Source organism: Pecten maximus, chromosome 2, assembly GCF_902652985.1.
Source record: "Pecten maximus chromosome 2, xPecMax1.1, whole genome shotgun sequence".
Lineage (NCBI taxonomy): Eukaryota > Metazoa > Mollusca > Bivalvia > Pectinida > Pectinidae > Pecten > Pecten maximus.
In genome coordinates this window covers 6,753,015-6,773,164 of record NC_047016.1, presented here as the reverse complement: position 1 = coordinate 6,773,164, position 20,150 = coordinate 6,753,015, and the positions used below count along the sequence as shown (strand labels likewise).

Sequence of the window (20,150 nt, the reverse complement as noted above, 5' to 3'; positions counted from 1 at the left end):
CCAAACCTACACTCGAACTAACCTAACCATACCAACGAACTCATATCCTACCACACCAACGAACTCATTACTAACAACCACGAACTCATTATCCTACCAAAACACCGAACTCATTATCCTAAACACCGAACAACAACTCATTATCCTACCATACCACGAACTCAACGAACTCATTATCCTACCACACCAACGAACTCATTATCCTACCACACCACCGAACTCAGTATCCTACCACACCAACGAACTCATTATCCTACCATACCAACGAACTCATTATCCTACCACACCAACCGAACTCATTATCCTACACACCACCGAACTCATTATCCTACCACACCACGAACTCATTATCCTACCATACCAACGAACTCATTATCCTACCACACCAACGAACTCATTATCCTACCACACCACCGAACTCATTATCCTACCATACCAACGAACTCATTATCCTACCATACCAACGAACTCATTATCCTACCACACCAACGAACTCATTATCCTACCATACCAACGAACTCATTATCCTACCACACCACCGAACTCAGTATCCTACCACACCACCGAACTCATTATCCTACCATACCAACGAACTCATTATCCTACCACACCAACGAACTCATTATCCTACCACACCACCGAACTCATTATCCTACCACACCACCGAACTCATTATCCTACTACACCAACGAACTCATTATCCTACCACACCACCGAGCTTGTCATCCTACCACACCAACGAACTCATTATCCTACCACACCAACGAGCTCATTATTCCTACCACACCACCGAACTCATTATCCTACCACACCACCGAACTCATTATCCTACCACACCAACGAACTCATTATCCTAACACACCACCGAACTCAGTATCCTACCATACCACCAACTCATTATCCTACCATACCATCGAACTCATTATCCTAACACACCAACGAACTCATTATCCTACCATACCAACAAACTCATTATCCTAACACACCAACGAACTCATTATCCTAACACACCAACGAACTCATTATCCTAACACACCAACGAACTCATTATCCTAACATACCAACAAACTCATTATCCTACCACACCACCGAACTCATTATCCTACCACACCAACGAACTCATTATCCTAACACACCAACGAACTCATTATCCTACCATACCACCGAACTCATTATCCTAACACACCAACGAACTCATTATCCTAACACACCAACGAACTCATTATCCTACCATACCACCGAGCTCGTCATCCTACCACACCAACGAGCTTATCGTAACACCGCACCAACCAGCTCACCAACTAGCCAAACCAACATTATCATATACCAACCAGCTTAACAATATGTCATACCAACCAGCTTATCATCTTACCATAGTTACGATCTTACCATTCTACTACACCAACGAGTTTATCCTCGCCAATAGCGCTGGTCCTTCCATACTAAAGTATCAATAATTGTTGACCTTACTCGACCAAATGGTGCCTAAGGAATTCCATAAATGGATGGTGTACTTGGTTTGATGCTGCGGTTTCAAAGCTTTTAGTTATTTTTGAAAATAAGCAAAAGCCTTCATAAAGATCTGACATTGTTGGTGTGTTATGGTGACGATCGGTGAAGAGCGTAGATGAACTCTTTAATTTAGTACCAAGCTACATGTCTGGTGTAGTGTTCATTGCTTTCTTCATTTTCTGTCTTCATGTCAAAAGATGTGACGTATCATGATTGAAACTTTACTCTGGGGTTGGGATGTTTTGTATTTATGCATTATTATTTTCATTTATGTATGATTGTGTATACCTTATTATTAACATAATGAATAATATTCACTATACATCATTGATTACAGATTAAGGTTAATTGTACTGTGTTGAATATACATTTGTGTATAAATACATTGTGTATATATCGATAAATTGTATATATAAACATTATGGAAAAATGTAAAATAAAATAAAAAGCAACCTTTGCCCATGCAATGATTTCCAATTTTATGCAATACAGACTAAAACCATAAAGCACCCGAGCTGACGTCACAGCACAGTACAGCATGCAGACAAATCGCGGCGATTAGTATACTGGAGTTAGAATAGACAAAATAAAATGGTGAACAGGTAAGCAGCACGCGGTACAATTAAAGTCGATAGCAAGCATTTGTTGTACACAATAAGCAATTCACCATCATTTGTGGAATTCCTTAGGAATCCACTTACTTGAAGTCCGTGGAGTGGTACTTGTAGATGACATCAGGCTGACTGGACGTCCATTGGCACTGGTGATACTGTTCTGAGTGCTAGTATTACTATTGGAGGCATTATGAACATTAGTATTGCCGATATTCTGAATGTTGGTATTGGTATTGGTGCTTGCGCTGTTCTGAGTGCTGGTAGTGGTGCTGTTCTTGGTGTTGGTATTGATATTGGTGCTATTCTGAGTGTTAGTATTGGTGCTATTCTGAGTGTTGGTATTGGTGTTGTTCTGAGTGTTGATATTGGTGTTGGTGTTAGCACTATTCTGGGTGTTAGTGTTGGCACTATTCTGGGTGTTGGTGTTGGCGCTATTCTGGGTGTTGGTGTTGGTGTTGGTGCTATTCTGTGTATTAGTGTTGGCGCTATTCTGGGTGTTAGTGTTGGCACTATTCTGGGTGTTAGTGTTGGCACTATTCTGGGTGTTAGTGTTGGTACTATTCTTGGTGTTAGTGTTGGTGCTGTTCTGGGTGTTAGTGTTGGCACTATTCTGGGTGTTAGTGTTGGTGCTATTCTGGGTGTTAGTGTTGGCACTATTCTGGGTGTTGGTGTTGGTGCTATTCTGGGTGTTAGTGTTGGCACTATTCTGGGTGTTGGTGTTGGTGTTATTCTGGGTGTTAGTGTTGGCATTATTCTGGGTGTTAGTGTTGGTGCTATTCTGGGTGTTAGTGTTAGTGCTATTCTGGGTGTTGGTGTTGGTGTTGTTCTGAGTGTTGATATTGGTGTTGGCACTATTCTGGGTGTTGGTGTTGGCATTATTCTGGGTGTTAGTGTTGGTACTATTCTTGGTGTAAGTGTTGGTACTATTCTGGGTGTTAGTGTTGGTACTATTCTGGGTGTTAGTGTTGGCACTATTCTGGCTGTTAGTGTTGGCGCTGGTGTGAGTGTTAGTATTGGTATTTGTGTTAGTATTTGTGTTTGTGTTAATATTGGAATTGGTGTTGTTCTGGGTGTTAGTGTTGATGCTATTCTGGGTGTTAGTGTTGGTACTATTCTGGGTGTTAGTGTTGGCACTATTCTGGGTGTTAGTGATGGTGTTGTTCTGGGTGTTAGTGTTGGCACTATTCTGGGTGTTAGTGTTGGCACTATTCTGGGTGTTAGTGATGGTGTTGTTCTGGGTGTTAGTGTTGGTACTATTCTGGGTGTTAGTGTTGGCACTATTCTGGGTGTTAGTGTTTGCGCTGTTGTGAGTGTTAGTGCTGGTGCTATTCTTGGTGTTAGTGTTGGCACTATTCTGGGTGTTAGTGTTGGCACTATTCTGGGTGTTAGTGTTGGTGCTATTCTGGGTGTTAGTGTTGGCACTATTCTGGGTGTTAGTGTTGACACTATTCTGGGTGTTAGTGTTGGTACTATTCTGGGTGTTAGTGTTGGTGCTATTCTGGGTGTTAGTGTTGGCACTATTCTGGGTGTTAGTGTTGACACTATTCTGGGTGTTAGTGTTTGTACTATTCTGGGTGTTAGTGTTGGTGCTATTCTGGTTGTTAGTATTCGTATTTGTGTTTGTATTAGTATTGGTATTGGTGTTGTTCTGGGTGTTGGTGTTAGCACTATTCTGGGTGTTAGTGTTGGTCATATTTTGGGTATTGGTGTTGGCACTATTCTGGGTGTTAGTGTTGGCGCTGGTGTGAGTGTTAGTATTGGTATTTGTGTTAGTATTTGTGTTTGTGTTAATATTGGTATTGGTGTTGTTCTGGGTGTTGGTGTTGGCATTGTTCTGGGTGTTAGTGTTGGCACTATTCTGGATGTTGGTGTTGGCACTATTCTGGGTGGTAGTGTTGGCACTATTCTGGGTGTTAGTGTTGGTGCTATTCTGGATGTTAGAGTTGGTACTACTCTGGGTGTTAGGGTTGGCGCTGTTGTGAGTGTTAGTGTTGGCGCTGTTGTGAGTGTTAGTGTTGGCATTATTCTGGGTGTTGGTGTTGGTACTATTCTGGGTGTTAGTGTTGGTGCTATTCTGGGTGTTAGCGTTCGTATTTGTGTTTGTATTAGTATTGGCATTGGTGTTGTTCTGGGTGTTAGTGTTGGTGCTATTCTGGGTGTTAGTGTTGGCACTATTCTGGGTGTTAGTGTTGGTGCTATTCTGGGTGTTAGTGTTGGTGCTATTCTGAGTGTTAGTGTTGGCACTATTCTGGGTGTTAGTGTTGGTGCTATTATGGGTGTTACTGTTCGTATTTGTGTTTGTATTAGTATTGGCATTGGTGTTGTTCTGAATGTTGGTGATGGTGCTATTCTGATTATTGGTGTTAGCATTAGTATTGATATTGGTATTTGTGTTTGTGTTAGTATTGGTATTCGTGTTAGCGTTAGTATTGGTATTCGTGTTAGCGTTAGTATTGGTATTTGTGTTGGTTTGAGCATTGGTATTGGTGTTTGTGTTTGTATGGGTGTTGGTTTGTGCACTACTACCTGGGTTGCTACTGCTACTGGAACTGGTGTTGCTACTGGAACTCGAACTGTTGCTGCTACTACTACTGGAACTCGTATGGCTACTGCTACTTCCGGAAGATATGTTGCTATGGCTACTGCTACTGGAACTGCTATTGTTGCTGCTACTGGAACTTGTGGTGCTACTGGTACTGGAACCTGTGTTGCTTTGGCTGCTACTGCTTGAACTATTGCTGCTGCTACTGGAACTCGTGTGGCTACTGCTACTTCCAGATGTTGTGTTGCCATGATTGCTGCTACTTGAACTGCTGTTGTTGCTGCTACTGGAACTTGTGGTGCTACTGGAACCTGTGTTGTTAAGGCTACTGCTACTGGAACTGTTGTTGCTACTGGAACCTGTGTTGTTATTGGTGCTGCTATTAGAGCTAGCATTGTTGTTTGAACTGATGCTTGTGTTGCTACTGGAACCGGTATTATTGGTACTGCTACTGGAGCTATTGGTTCCCTGATTACCATTTTGATTTCCGTGGTGGTTGGTGTTCTGGTTCGTGTTCCCATTTAAAATCGATGCCAGTTTCCCGGCATCAATGTGTACATGTACGTCTATGTCTATTCCGTGGTTAGTACAACAGCTGTTGCCATTGTGTTGATGACACCTTTCGCCACTGTGTCCTCCAGAGCTGCCACTGGAATGACCTCCAGAATGACCGCCAGATTGACCGCCAGATTGACCTCCAGAATGGCCTCCAGAATGACCTCCAGAATGACCTCCAGATGCTAGATGTTGTGTAGCGGGAGATTTAGTTGACGGAGGTTGTGTAGCGGGAGATTTAGTTGATGGAGGTTGTGTAGCGGGAGATTTAGTTGACGGAGGTTGTGTAGCGGGAGATTTAGTTGACGGAGGTTGGGTAGCGGGAGATTTAGTCGATGGAGGTTGAGTGGCGGGAGGTTTAGTTGTTGGAGCGTTTGTTGGTTTGGGTTTTGATACTCCTGGGCCTGCCGGGCCATGTCCAGTATTGGTTGAAGGTTTAACATGTGCTGGTCCAGTAGAGGCTGGCTTTGTAGATGGTTTAGAATGAGCTGGTCCAGCGGAGTTCGGTTTTGGACCTGCGGGACCGGAGTTCGGTTTAGGACCTGCAGGACCAGGTCCTGTAGAGGCTGGCTTTGTATGTGGTTTAGGATGAGCTGGTCCAGCGGAGTTCGGTTTTGGACCTGCGGGACCGGAGTTCGGTTTAGGACCTGCGGGACCAGGTCCAGTAGAGGCTGGCTTTGTATGTGGTTTAGGATGAGCTGGTCCAGCGGAGTTCGGTTTTGGACCTGCGGGACCGGAGTTCGGTTTAGGACCTGCGGGACCAGGTCCTGTAGAGGCTGGCTTTGTATTTGGTTTAGGATGAGCTGGTCCAGCGGAGTTCGGTTTTGGACCTGCAGGACCGGAGTTCGGTTTTGAACCTGCAGGGCCAGGTCCAGTAGAGGCTGGCTTTGAAGGGGGCTTTGCCTTACTATTCACATTTGCTCCTCCGAACACAAAAGGAAGATGATGCCTGTCTATTGCCGACTTCCGTGGTGGAACTACGTCGTTTTGTTCATTTTCTGGTGCCACTCCTGAAAGAAGTAAAATATAACATTGATCATCTATTACAACGAATTACTGTCTCTCTGGCTGGCTGTCTTTCTCACTGTCAATCTCTGTTCCACATTTCATTGTCATGTGTATGAAGTAAGGGATACGAACCTGACTTAGCGGTGTAAATCTCGTTATTGCACCAGCTCTCGTCACAGCAGAACGTACACTTCCCCTCGAAATCTCCCATACTCGCCCAGTAACACTCCTCGGGGTTGTTTTCCTCTTTGTTCATACAAGACTGTCAATAATAAACAATGGTAAAACCACTGCCAGACTGGTAACTACATCAAATAATATAATGTCGGATATTTGTAACACAAAATATAAATCGTGTGTGTACAGAAATTAACAATGGCAAGAATATAATTTAATTGTGAGAGTGTTGAGGTTTTGTAAACAGTGTTTTTTGCAATATGTGTGTTAACAGGAGAGAGAAAATGCAACGACCAGACCGGGACTCGAACCCATGTCCTCCGAACTCTAGACGGACGCTCCAACTATTACAGTTAACCGGCCACCGGCTTTCAGCCCAGTCAAGTTCCGCTACATTCACCTCACCTTCAACAAAATCTGCGATCCTGAACACACACGAGACTCTATACCTCTTCTGTGGGTAGTAAGTTGGGCGCCAAATGTAACAGGAGAAAAGAATGCACCAGACTGGGAATAGAACTCTAACCATTTGAGCTACATGGTCACCGGCGTTCAGACTAGTCCAGTTCCGCTACATATGTGTGAAAATTTGATATGAGCGCAGAAGTGAATTAAAAACGACCATACTTACTGTGACGTGAGAACATCCTTTAAATATGCTGATTTCTCCACGATCTCCATACTCGTATTGGGTCATACATTGTTCCTGTAACAAGGATATAATCTGTGATTTAACTTATCCCACAGGGTTAACAGAACACAAACGCATAAACGCATTTCACAGCGATAGAGGTGCCGCATGATTTAATCAAATCAAATAACATTTTCTAAACATCAAGACAATTTTATTAATACTGTCGGTTCCATAGCGCTATCAAAAGCCATTATATTCCAACAAATATACCCACAAACGACCCACAAATTAACCCTATAATTATCAAAAATAAAAATATCCGTTTTTACCACGCTACCCGTGTGGCCTGAATCTAGTCCAGGAACTAAGCCACGTGTTAACCCGTTTTTTTGCATTACTCGCACGTGCAAATACACACATAGCGCCACCTATTGGCGTAACATATCAAGGAGAAAATAATTTCAACCTAATTCTATAATACGGATGTTCCTAGATACTTGAATTACTCAATTAGATCTGTGATGAAGTGGCGCGACGATTTTTATCGGGCGACTTTGGTTGGGACTCGAGTTGAAATTCGACTTACTCCGACTAAAGTGACGTCATATGACCCGGCTCCATCAACCCATGCCCGACCCTGGGTTAGAAGAGTTCCGACTACAGCAACTATGCTTCGTTTGCACATGCGTCAGCATTTGGAAGCAGTGATTAGTTTATACGCATATGTAATCACATTAGAAGGAACAGCCTGACTATATTAAATAAGTTGACTCTCGAGTCCCAACCAAAGACGTCAATCAATGTCAGTTACTCACGTGACCAGTTTGACAAGTCGATATCTGTTCACATTTTTCGCCATCCTTTAAGTCCACGCATGCGTAGCAGCTGAATTCTGTCTTCCTGTTTGATGGGGCCCCATCTATCCCCAAGCCTAAACAAAATGACAAAACGTGTAAAAAAGAATTTTTTTTAAATAATTTGTTTTTATTGTTATAAGTTATAACATTATTAATGACAACTAAAGACCAGTTAAATACGATCCTACGTTATAACATGTTTTACACGATGCACTGGTGTACATTACGGAAGTGCCCGAAATATTGTTTTGATATCTGCACTGAAATTACATTATGGTAGAGTTATGAAACGTGCAGATTTTATTAACATCATACTGTAAGAAAGGCTAGACCCATCTGTATTTATTAGATATTACACCCTACAGACACTAAAGTGGTATATCAACCTATCTCGAGAACTAGATTAACCTTATAAATTATGAAATTATGCCTCCCAGGAATCCAATACTGATGAAAACAGACATTTTACCCGGGGAAACAATAATGTAGTTAAGCACAAAAAAAACCTAGAATGAACTGGCATTGAAAATAAAATGCTATAGGATAATAGCTTGTTTCTGCCTGGCAGTCCGATGACATGCTAAACGAATATTAGCCTAAATGCCAGTATTGTGTTTGAAACATGACCGAAATACCTGAAACGGTGACAACTTTTTGTGGTATCGACGCCAAGAAAGAGATAAGAGTTCGGCTGTGTGTGTAAATATTTACGATAATAAGGTATTTTTTCGTCTGCGGATTTTCTAAAATCTCGTATATGTGGTATTAATTTATTGATCTACTGATTAAGAAAATAAAGTTTCCAACTATTTACTGATTTTTCAATTTCCTCCACAATGTACACAGTAACGTCACTCTCCTAAACCCATGCCATCTCCCCGAGTAACAATTTATGTTCCGTTGCCAAACTCTACGACAGTAACAATTCATAACTGGGTGATCAGGTGTAGCCGGGGAGGACGCGTCGAGGTAAATAATTAGCAATCTAAGTCAACAAGCCTTCGCTCTTTGTTGACTTACGACTTTGGAGGTATCAAGATCGGAAATATAGAAGAGGATATCATTATCTCTAAACGAACCTGGTGTATTCCCGCATTCTGTATGTGTTCAATTCAAGTATGTTACCCCATATCTTTACAAACAATTTACCGAAATGTTTGTTCAAAGAATAGCTTGTCCTTAATCAGGGTCTAAATGACTACATACCAATGCTACAGTAACCGACTAAAATATTTGTACATAATTGTTTCGTTTAATCATTACATACGTTAAGTATTAATTAGATGTGATTATGGAAATATCTAACGCCTATCACTTTATTTTGTAATGAAATACTTTCAAAATGTGATGAGTTTAATTTTAACTGTCCTTCATACCTCCCTCTATACGGAGCGCTGTGTTATCTGCTACTGACGAGCCTGCTCTATTTACCAATACTTGACATAGTCAGGGTTTTACACAGGAGGTGTTTCTACACTAACGACACGGTACCGCCCCGTCCTGGTTCCAGACTGTGTTACGATGGGTTAATGTTAGGTTTGGGGACCGCTGCTAGCCTCCACATTGTCTATATGTGACAGAAAACTTGATGGTAAACCATTATTGTTGGGGACCGCTGCTAGCCTCCACATTGTCTATATGTGACAGAAAACTTGATGGGTAAACCATTATTTTTGGGGACCCATCAAGTTTTCTGTCATATATAGACAATGTAGGAGCTAGCAGCGGTAAACCATTATTGTTGGGGACCGCTGCTAGCTCCTACATTGTCTATATGTTACAGAAAACTTGATAATACAATACCCCTACGACTCAATAACCTTGTATTATGGATTAAACAAGTATGACAAGATGAAGGATCGATCGTGGTAAGTTAGATTTTCGGGCGAGAATTTCAAGATCACCAGGTCCTGAACAGGTTTATACGACGATTCTTCACGCAAAAATAAATAACCTTTAACAAATTCTAAAGAAAATTATGAATCTTAACAGTAATAAAGAGAGGCGAAAAAGTGATGTTTACAAAGAAAATAAAACAGTCCTATAGTAAACCGTTATCTGGAGACAGAGTCGTGTCAGATTAGAATCAGTGAACAACAAGGACACAAAACAGATTTATGAATATGAGTTGTTAAGTGGTTACAATTGTATCTGTTAACACAAGGAAATCATACAACGGGTAATGATTTTCTCTAGAAAGGCTCTTTTCGGTGTGACTATTTCTGAATATGTTATCCATCAGTGTAGTGAAAAATAGAACCCTTGGAGAATTGTACAAAATACACTAATCACATTAGCTCCTTACAATAAAATGTTAGAGTTAGATACGGTAGAACTAAAAATGAATTAAACTAAATCATTCAGATATGTCTTCTTGTCAGGACGACCATAACGGCCTATACAGGATCTACACGTAACAAAGACTGTTTGGAAGCCAAGATACAAAACTAGATATGGGCCTTTACCAGGTAAAAGGTATCAAAGAATGGCAGTTGTTAACGTCAATGCTAATTAAAATACCACAAATGTAGTAAGAATAAGGGGAACGAATAATTCTGGGTACATGTTAATTTTCTACCAGTGGGTACAATGCTGACTGTTCACGACAAGGGATAATGTAAATATATGTCAACATGATGTGGGAAGCAGGGGAACAGATTTGTTAGATATATCACAATGACTTTCTTGTTTGTGGAAAAGTCTATGTTTCTGCCAGTTTGCACATCATTAATCAAAGTGTAAGGTTGAATACGAGATAACAGAGCTATGGTAACGACGTCACTGTGAAAACATACGACGACAATGGTAGTGAGTGGACCACCCTGTAATAAATCTTGACCGTCCACCGCGTCAGTAACGGAACAAGGATACAAAAATATAAACTGATCAACCAGACAGATCAGGTATGACTTGCTAGTAGAGATGCATATCACAAAAAGGAACGGCAAAAGTGAAATGAAAACAAACAGAACATTGACTTGTAAATGAAATCGTAATGCTAAAATTTAGACAGCGAGAATGAAATAGGAACAAACCGTAACATTATATGGAGACAGTACATCGAGGAAAAGACCATGTGTTTCGTAAGGATAAGCCTACTCGCGGGAAAACAGGGATGTTACATGTACTTGCTGGAAATTGAAAATTGACAATAGATAAATCAAAATAAAAGTTGTCCCTGTGTAAATTATATCAGGGTAGGTGGCTGATGGTTTATATTCTCTAAAGTCTACCTTCCATTTACCTAAGGAATCAGGTAGTTTACAATATTTCTGTGATAAACGACTAAAATAACATGCAGGAAAGTATACTGAGTTAAGAATAAACATTAGATTCACGTGTAGGACCAATGTCGACAGGGGGACAGGGACCTACTAAAACATACTGAACATTAAACTAACCTAGTACAAATGCTTAGAAATGATTTTTTTCCAAAATTGCAATATAAAATTAAATTTATAGAAAAAAATGAGTACATTAATGATACTTTAGACGCACTCAAATTGTTTGATGGAACGACGCATCCACCGTAATATATAGATCATATACAAAAACTGTACCACCGTAATATATAGATCATATACAAAAACTGTACCACCGTAATATATAGATCATATACAAAAACTGTATCCACCGTAATATATAGATCATATACAAAAACTGTATCCACCGTAATATATAGATCATATACAAAAACTGTATCCACCGTAATATATAGATCATATACAAAAACTGTATCCACCGTAATATACAGAACATATACAAAAACTGTATCCACCGTAATATATAAATCATATACAAAAACTGCATCCATCGTAATATATAGATCATATACAAAAACTGTATCACCGCAATATACAGAACATATACAAAAACTGTACCACCGTAATATATAGATCATATACAAAAACTGTATCCACCGTAATATATAGATCATATACAAAAACTGTATCCACCGTAATATACAGAACATATACAAAAACTGTATCCACCGTAATATATAGATCATATACAAAAACTGCATCCATCGTAATATATAGATCATATACAAAAACTGTATCACCGCAATATACAGAACATATACAAAAACTGTATCCACCGTAATATATAGATCATATACAAAATCTGTATCACCGCAATATACAGAACATATACAAAAACTGTATCCACCGTAATATATAGATCATATACAAAAACTGTATCCACCGTAATATATAGATCATATACAAAAACTGCATCCACCGTAATATATAGATCATATACAAAAACTGTATCCACCGTAATATATAGATCATATACAAAAACTGTATCCTCCGTAATATACAGAACATATACAAAAACTGTATCCACCGTAATATACAGAACATATACAAAAACTGTATCCACCGTAATATGTAGATCATATACAAAAACTGTATCCACCGTAATATATAGATCATATACAAAAACTGTACCACCGTAATAAATAGATCATATACAAAAACTGTATCACCGCAATATACAGAACATATAGAAAAACTGTATCCACCGTAATATACAGAACATATACAAAATCTGTATCCACCGTAATATATAGATCATATACAAAAACTGTATCCACCGTAATATATAGATCATATACAAAAACTGTATCCACCGTAATATATAGATCATATACAAAAACTGTACCACCGTAATATATAGATCATATACAAAAACTGTATCCACCGTAATATATAGATCATATACAAAAACTGTACCACCGTAATATATAGATCATATACAAAAACTGTATCCACCGTAATATATAGATCATATACAAAAACTGTATCCACCGTAATATACAGAACATATACAAAATCTGTATCCACCGTAATATATAGATCATATACAAAAACTGTATCCACCGTAATATATAGATCATATACAAAAACTGTATCCACCGTAATATATAGATCATATACAAAAACTGTACAACCGTAATATATAGATCATATACAAAAACTATATCCACCGTAATATATAGATCATATACAAAAACTGTACCACCGTAATATATAGATCATATACAAAAACTGTATCCACCGTAATATATAGATCATATACAAAAACTGTACCACCGTAATATACAGATCATATACAAAAACTGTATCCACCGTAATATACAGATCATATACAAAAACTGCATCCACCGTAATATATAGATCATATACAAAAACTGCATCCACCGTAATATACAGAACATATACAAAAACTGTACCACCGCAATATACAGATTATATACAAAAACTGTATCCACCGTAATATATAGATCATATACAAAAACTGTATCCACCGTAATATATAGATCATATACAAAAACTGCATCCACCGTAATATATAGATCATATACAAAAACTGTAACCACCGTAATATACAGATCATATACAAAAACTGCATCCACCGTAATATATAGATCATATACAAAAACTGTATCCACCGTAATATATAGATCATATACAAACACTGTATCCACCGTAATATATAGATCATATACAAAAACTGCATCCACCGTAATATATAGATTATATACAAAATCTGCATCCACCGTAATATACAGAACATATACAAAAACTGTATCCACCGTAATATACAGAACATATACAAAAACTGTATCCACCGTAATATACAGATCATATACAAAAACTGTATCCACCGTAATATACAGATCATATACAAAATCTGTATCCACCGTAATATAAAGAACATATACAAAAACTGCATCCACCGTAATATACAGAACATATACAAAATCTGCATCCACCGTAATATACAGATCATATACAAAATCTGTATCCACCGTAATATACAGATCATATACAAAAACTGTATCCACCGTAATATACAGATCATATACAAAAACTGTATCATCGTAATATACAGAACATATACAAAAACTGTATCCACCGTAATATACAGAACATATACAAAAACTGTACCATCGTAATATACAGAACATATACAAAAACTGTATCCACCGTAATATACAGAACATATACAAAAACTGCATCCACCGTAATATACAGAACATATACAAAAACTGTATCCACCGTAATATACAGAACATATACAAAAACTGTATCCACCGTAATATATAGATCATATACAAAAACTGCATCCATCGTAATATACAGAACATATACAAAAACTGCATCCACCGTAATATACAGAACATATACAAAAACTGCATCCATCGTAATATACAGAACATATACAAAAACTGCATCCACCGTAATATACAGAACATATACAAAATCTGCATCCACCGTAATATACAGAACATATACAAAAACTGCATCCACCGTAATATACAGAACATTATACAGAACATATACAAAATCTGTATCCACCGTGATATACAGAACATATACAAAATCTGCATCCATCGTAATATACAGAACATATACAAAAACTGTATCCACCGTAATATACAGAACATATACAAAAACTGTATCCACCGTAATATACAGAACATATACAAAAACTGCATCCACCGTAATATACAGAACATATACAAAATCTGCATCCACCGTAATATACAGAACATATACAAAAACTGTATCCACCGTAATATACAGAACATATACAAAAACTGCATCCACCGTAATATACAGAACATAAACAAAAACTGTATCCACCGTAATATACAGAACATATACAAAAACTGCATCCACCGTAATATACAGAACATATACAAAAACTGTATCCACCTTAATATACAGAACATATACAAAAACTGTACCACCGCAATATACAGAACATATACAAAAACTGTACCACCGCAATATACAGAACATATACAAAAACTGCATCCACCGTAATATACAGATCATATACAAAAACTGTATCCACCGTAATATACAGATTATATACAAAAACTGTATCCACCGTAATATATAGATCATATACAAAAACTGTATCCACCGTAATATACAGATCATATACAAAAACTGTACCACCGTAATATACAGATTATATACAAAAACTGTATCCACCGTAATATACAGATCATATACAAAAACTGTATCCACCGTAATATATAGATCATATACAAAAACTGTATCCACCGTAATATACAGATCATATACAAAAACTGTATCCACCGTAATATATAGATCATATACAAAAACTGTATCCACCGTAATATACAGATCATATACAAAAACTGTACCACCGTAATATACAGAACATATACAAAAACTGTATCCACCGTAATATACAGAACATATACAAAAACTGTATCCACCGTAATATACAGAACATATACAAAAACTGTATCCACCGTAATATACAGAACATATACAAAAACTGCATCCACCGTAATATACAGAACATATACAAAATCTGTACCACCGTAATATATAGATCATATACAAAAACTGTACCACCGTAATATATAGATCATATACAAAAACTGCATCCACCGTAATATATAGATCATATACAAAAACTGCATCCATCGTAATATACAGAACATATACAAAAACTGCATCCACCGTAATATACAGAACATATACAAAAACTGCATCCACCGTAATATACAGAACATATACAAAAACTGCATCCACCGTAATATACAGAACATATACAAAAACTGCATCCACCGTAATATACAGAACATATACAAAAACTGCATCCACCGTAATATACAGAACATATACAAAATCTGCATCCACCGTAATATACAGAACATATACAAAATCTGCATCCACCGTAATATACAGAAAATATATAAAATCTGCATCCACCGTAATATACAGAACAGATACAAAAACTGCATCCACCGTAATAAACAGAACATATACAAAAACTGCATCCACCGTAATATACAGAACATATACAAAAACTGTATCCACCGTAATATACAGAACATATACAAAAACTGCATCCACCGTAATATACAGAACATATACAAAAACTGCATCCACCGTAATATACAGAACATATACAAAATCTGCATCCACCGTAATATACAGAACATATACAAAATCTGCATCCACCGTAATATACAGAAAATATATAAAATCTGCATCCACCGTAATATACAGAACAGATACAAAAACTGCATCCACCGTAATAAACAGAACATATACAAAAACTGCATCCACCGTAATATACAGAACATATACAAAAACTGTATCCACCGTAATATACAGAACATATACAAAAACTGCATCCATAAGTTAGAGGAATGATTTCGGTGTAAAAAAGTTCTAAATAAGTTTAACGCTAAAATATGCACGTTTTCAGTATGTGATCAAATCAATTAAATCATGACGAAACAGCAAAATTATGTTCAATCAGACTATCAGAATTAATGTGGAGATTATAACGATCAAGTTACTACTTAATCTATAAATTTGCTAACAAAGGTAATTAAATTGTATTGTGGAAAAACAACATAATTTATAATATTCAATACGTGACAAAATATACTGTCAAGAATCCAAGCGTTGAAAACAATCACTGAAATAAACTCTACAATATTTCCAGTGAAAGTCGTACCTGCGAGAAGACAGAGCAGTGGTAGGTATGTCTTCATGCTTGAGAATCTCCTGTTGTGTGAGTCAGATAACACTACAGCTATATCTATGATTCCGGGTACGTCACCAATCTTGTGGGTGTATCTAATTCGCATCCGATAACGGGCGTTGTCAACGTGTGTCCACTTTATTAATTTGCCACAAGAGGGGCGTATATTTGTTAGTACATCAATTTGATAAACGAAAGTAAAGTATCATAATGAAAATGATTAGTGAGACAAGAAAACTAGTGTGTTATTGTCAGATTACGATTGTAATGCTATATCAACTTACCCAGAATTGTACCAGGTTATAGTTGTTTCCTAATGTACGCGTAACAACAGGAATGGTGTAAGATTGCCATCTTAATTCCACTACATAATCACACAAGGAGGCTCGTCTGTCTGTGACATCCTCTTCATCATCGTGTTGGCATGTGTCGCCTTAAACTGTATGCCATTTACCTGATCATTTCTATACTAACATGCACTGTACCATATTAGCTGCATCAGTACATTATACTCTGAATAGATATATTACACTTTAACTTAAATATATACGTTGATCACACTTTATATGAAAAATACCCGTACATTGTTCTACATCATATAAAACATACCCGTACATTGTTCTACATCATATAAAACATACCTGTACATTGTTCTACATCATATAAAACATACCCATACATTGTTCTACATCATATAAACATACCCGTACGTTGTTCTACGTCATATAAAACATACCCGTACATTGTTCTACATCATATAAAACATACCCGTACATTGTTCTACATCATATAAAACATACCCGTACATTGTTCTACATCATATAAAACATACCCGTACGTTGCTCTACATCATATAAAACATACCCGTACGTTGTTCTACATCATATAAAACATACCCGTACATTGTTCTACATCATATAAAACATACCCGTACGTTGTTCAACATCATATAAAACATACCCGTAGTTGAACAGCAGTATTCAAGTTTAGGTCTGACTAGTGCTTTACAGTTTATTTTTAAGTTGCGTTTTAAGAAACCTAAGAACCTATTGACATTCGCTGTAATGTTGTTTATATGTTTGTCCCATCGTAGCTTGTTTTGTATTGCTAATCCTAAATATTTGCTGGACTTTGTAGTCGAAGTGCATTTTATTGCGTTTCGATGAAGCCAGACTTCATATCGGCAAACAAAATAGATTAACTCCAAATAAGGTCATGATGTGGACCATAAAACGTTCCCATAGTCTTCATCAACATGCATTTTCCTGTCAATAGTCGACATCTGTCAAACCCTAAAATCGTGATAATGGGAACAGGTCCTTCACTATCAAATCAACTGAAATATGTTTAAAGATAGGGAAGCAGGGATGTTGCTATCTAGAAATGGGAATTTGGTAATTTGGAAATTGAAATCTTCGCGTATATCATGCAGCTTAGCTGTAAGTTGTCACCGCTGGTTAGGTTGTAAGTAAAGATCGAAGTAAGGTGCCAATGTTGAAGAGTTTGCAGTGTCCTTTGTCAGGATATATCCGATGGACCTGATAAATCAAGTTTTTCTAATTTATTATTATTATTATTTTAGAGAAACCTATCGTCAGTATTGGTGAAAAAGAATTTGCTAGGTCGCTGTTGTCTGTTCTAAGTTTTTAAATAGCATCAACTCGTATAAAAACTTACAAAAAATCGAGTCGGACAAGCGGACACTGTTTGTTCTAATGGGCATGCCAAATAGTCTGTTGGATCGTTTCTCCAAATTCCGTATAGTTAACAATCATGTACGATATATTTAATACCCGTGTATAAGCATGTACATATTTGGTACATTTTTATCGGTATCAAATACACGCGTACTTTGGATTTACTACCCAGCAAACACACGCATCATACTAGATAACAAATAAATAGGCGAATTATTTCTGATACCAACATTGCCCATTGTTTAACATCATATGGATTACACTTTATTTAAAACAAAAATACTCGGGTCAAACTCTAACACTGTATCAAATAAACAAAATAATGAAAATCTGGGTCATCACCGACACAAAACGTCACCATGGTCAACGGCGACACCAAACACAGATCATACGGCACTAATACAAACTGGGGTATTATCACTTTAATCCCGTCTCTACATAATGGGCCTGTATTGGAGTGTTTTTATAGAACCTTAGGGGTCACTCTATCGGTCATACAGTCGTGGTAAGAGTAGAGGTGTGGCCGGAGAGCGTACCTCACCCGTCAAAACGTGTCACTCACTGCAGTAACAGGCAGCGGCCAGTTAGATTATAGGTAAACTAATTATTGATATAACGATAATGGAGTGTGGTGATGGATAGGGTTTTTAACAACATCACTATCATGGTGATAAGCTGATAAAAAGACAACTGTACCTTCTTTTTCAATCCCATATGTTTCGTTAGGTATTGACCATATGACATCTTGGGAGATATATGACGTTACTGGATTACCAATCTGGCTATTTTTAGCCTTCTTGGAGGCCTTTGGTTGCTACTTCTTAAGTGTTGCCCAAGTAAATCAAATTCAGATCGTTTACATCATTATAGTTATCTGTAAAGACAATGACCCATTGTGAAAATATATTCCCATGGTTTTTACCCGGATTGGGTTTTATTTTCATCTGTAGATTCTTACTTATGCACTCCACCCTCTTTCTGAATCCGCCACAGAGTTCTAGTTACAAAGTATTTATACTGTAAGGTTATCTCCAGGAAAGTACTTGGGTTATTTTAAAACACTTTTACATCTGGTTAGTGATGTTGAGGGCTAAAAGGGTGTGGAAACCCAGTAGGTATATAGAAATATCGACATGGGCCTAAAGAAATGTTTAGATATAGAGGGTGATGTATATCTATCGCAAAAATGGTATAAACTTTGAAATGTGCGTACTAGGAAAATGTCGTCCTGGTATACACGATGGCGGTTTTAAATTGTTTCCATTCCGAGTGCGGAATTCTGGGATACTACCAAATTGAAGTTTATGGTTAGGATAGCAAAATCAGGGATCTAATCATTAAAACTGGTATATCCCAGTATTATATCATACTAATAACTTAAACTGGTATATCTCAGTATTATAACAAACTAATAACTTAAACTTGTATATCTCAGTATTATAACATGCTAATAACTTAAACTGGTATATCTCAGTATTATAACAAACTAATAACTTAAACTTGTATATCTCAGTATTATAACATGCTAATAACTTAAACTGGTATATCTCAGTATTATAACATGCTAATAAATTAAACTGGTATCTGACAGTATTCTAGTATACTAATACATTAAACTGGTATCTGACAGTATTCTAGCATACTGAATACATTAACTGGTATCTGACAGTATTCCGACATACTAATACATTAAACTGGTATCTGACAGTATTCCGACATACTAATACATTAAACTGGTATCTGACAGTATTCCGACATACTAATACATTAAACTGGTATCTGACAGTATTCTAACATACTAATACATTAAACTGGTATCTGACAGTATTCCGACATACTAATACATTAAACTGGTATCTGACAGTATTCCGACATACTAATACATTAAACTGGTATCTGACAGTATTCCGACATACTAATACATTAAACTGGTATCTGACAGTATTCCGACATACTAATACATTAAACTGGTATCTGACAGTATTCCGACATACTAATACATTA

General features: G+C 37.2%; 1 protein-coding gene across 1 annotated transcript; it reads right to left on the bottom strand.

Annotated features, from left to right (window-relative positions):
• Nucleotides 1–2,211: 2,211 nt before the first annotated feature.
• Nucleotides 2,212–16,459, bottom strand: LOC117315388 (GATA zinc finger domain-containing protein 14-like; the record flags this gene model as incomplete). Its single annotated transcript, XM_033869545.1, is given in 5 exon segments — nt 2,212–6,233; nt 6,364–6,493; nt 7,040–7,114; nt 7,858–7,973; nt 16,423–16,459. Coding segments are annotated over 5 exon segments (4,380 nt in total), but the record flags the coding sequence as incomplete, so codon positions are not given.
• Nucleotides 16,460–20,150: the final 3,691 nt, after the last annotated feature.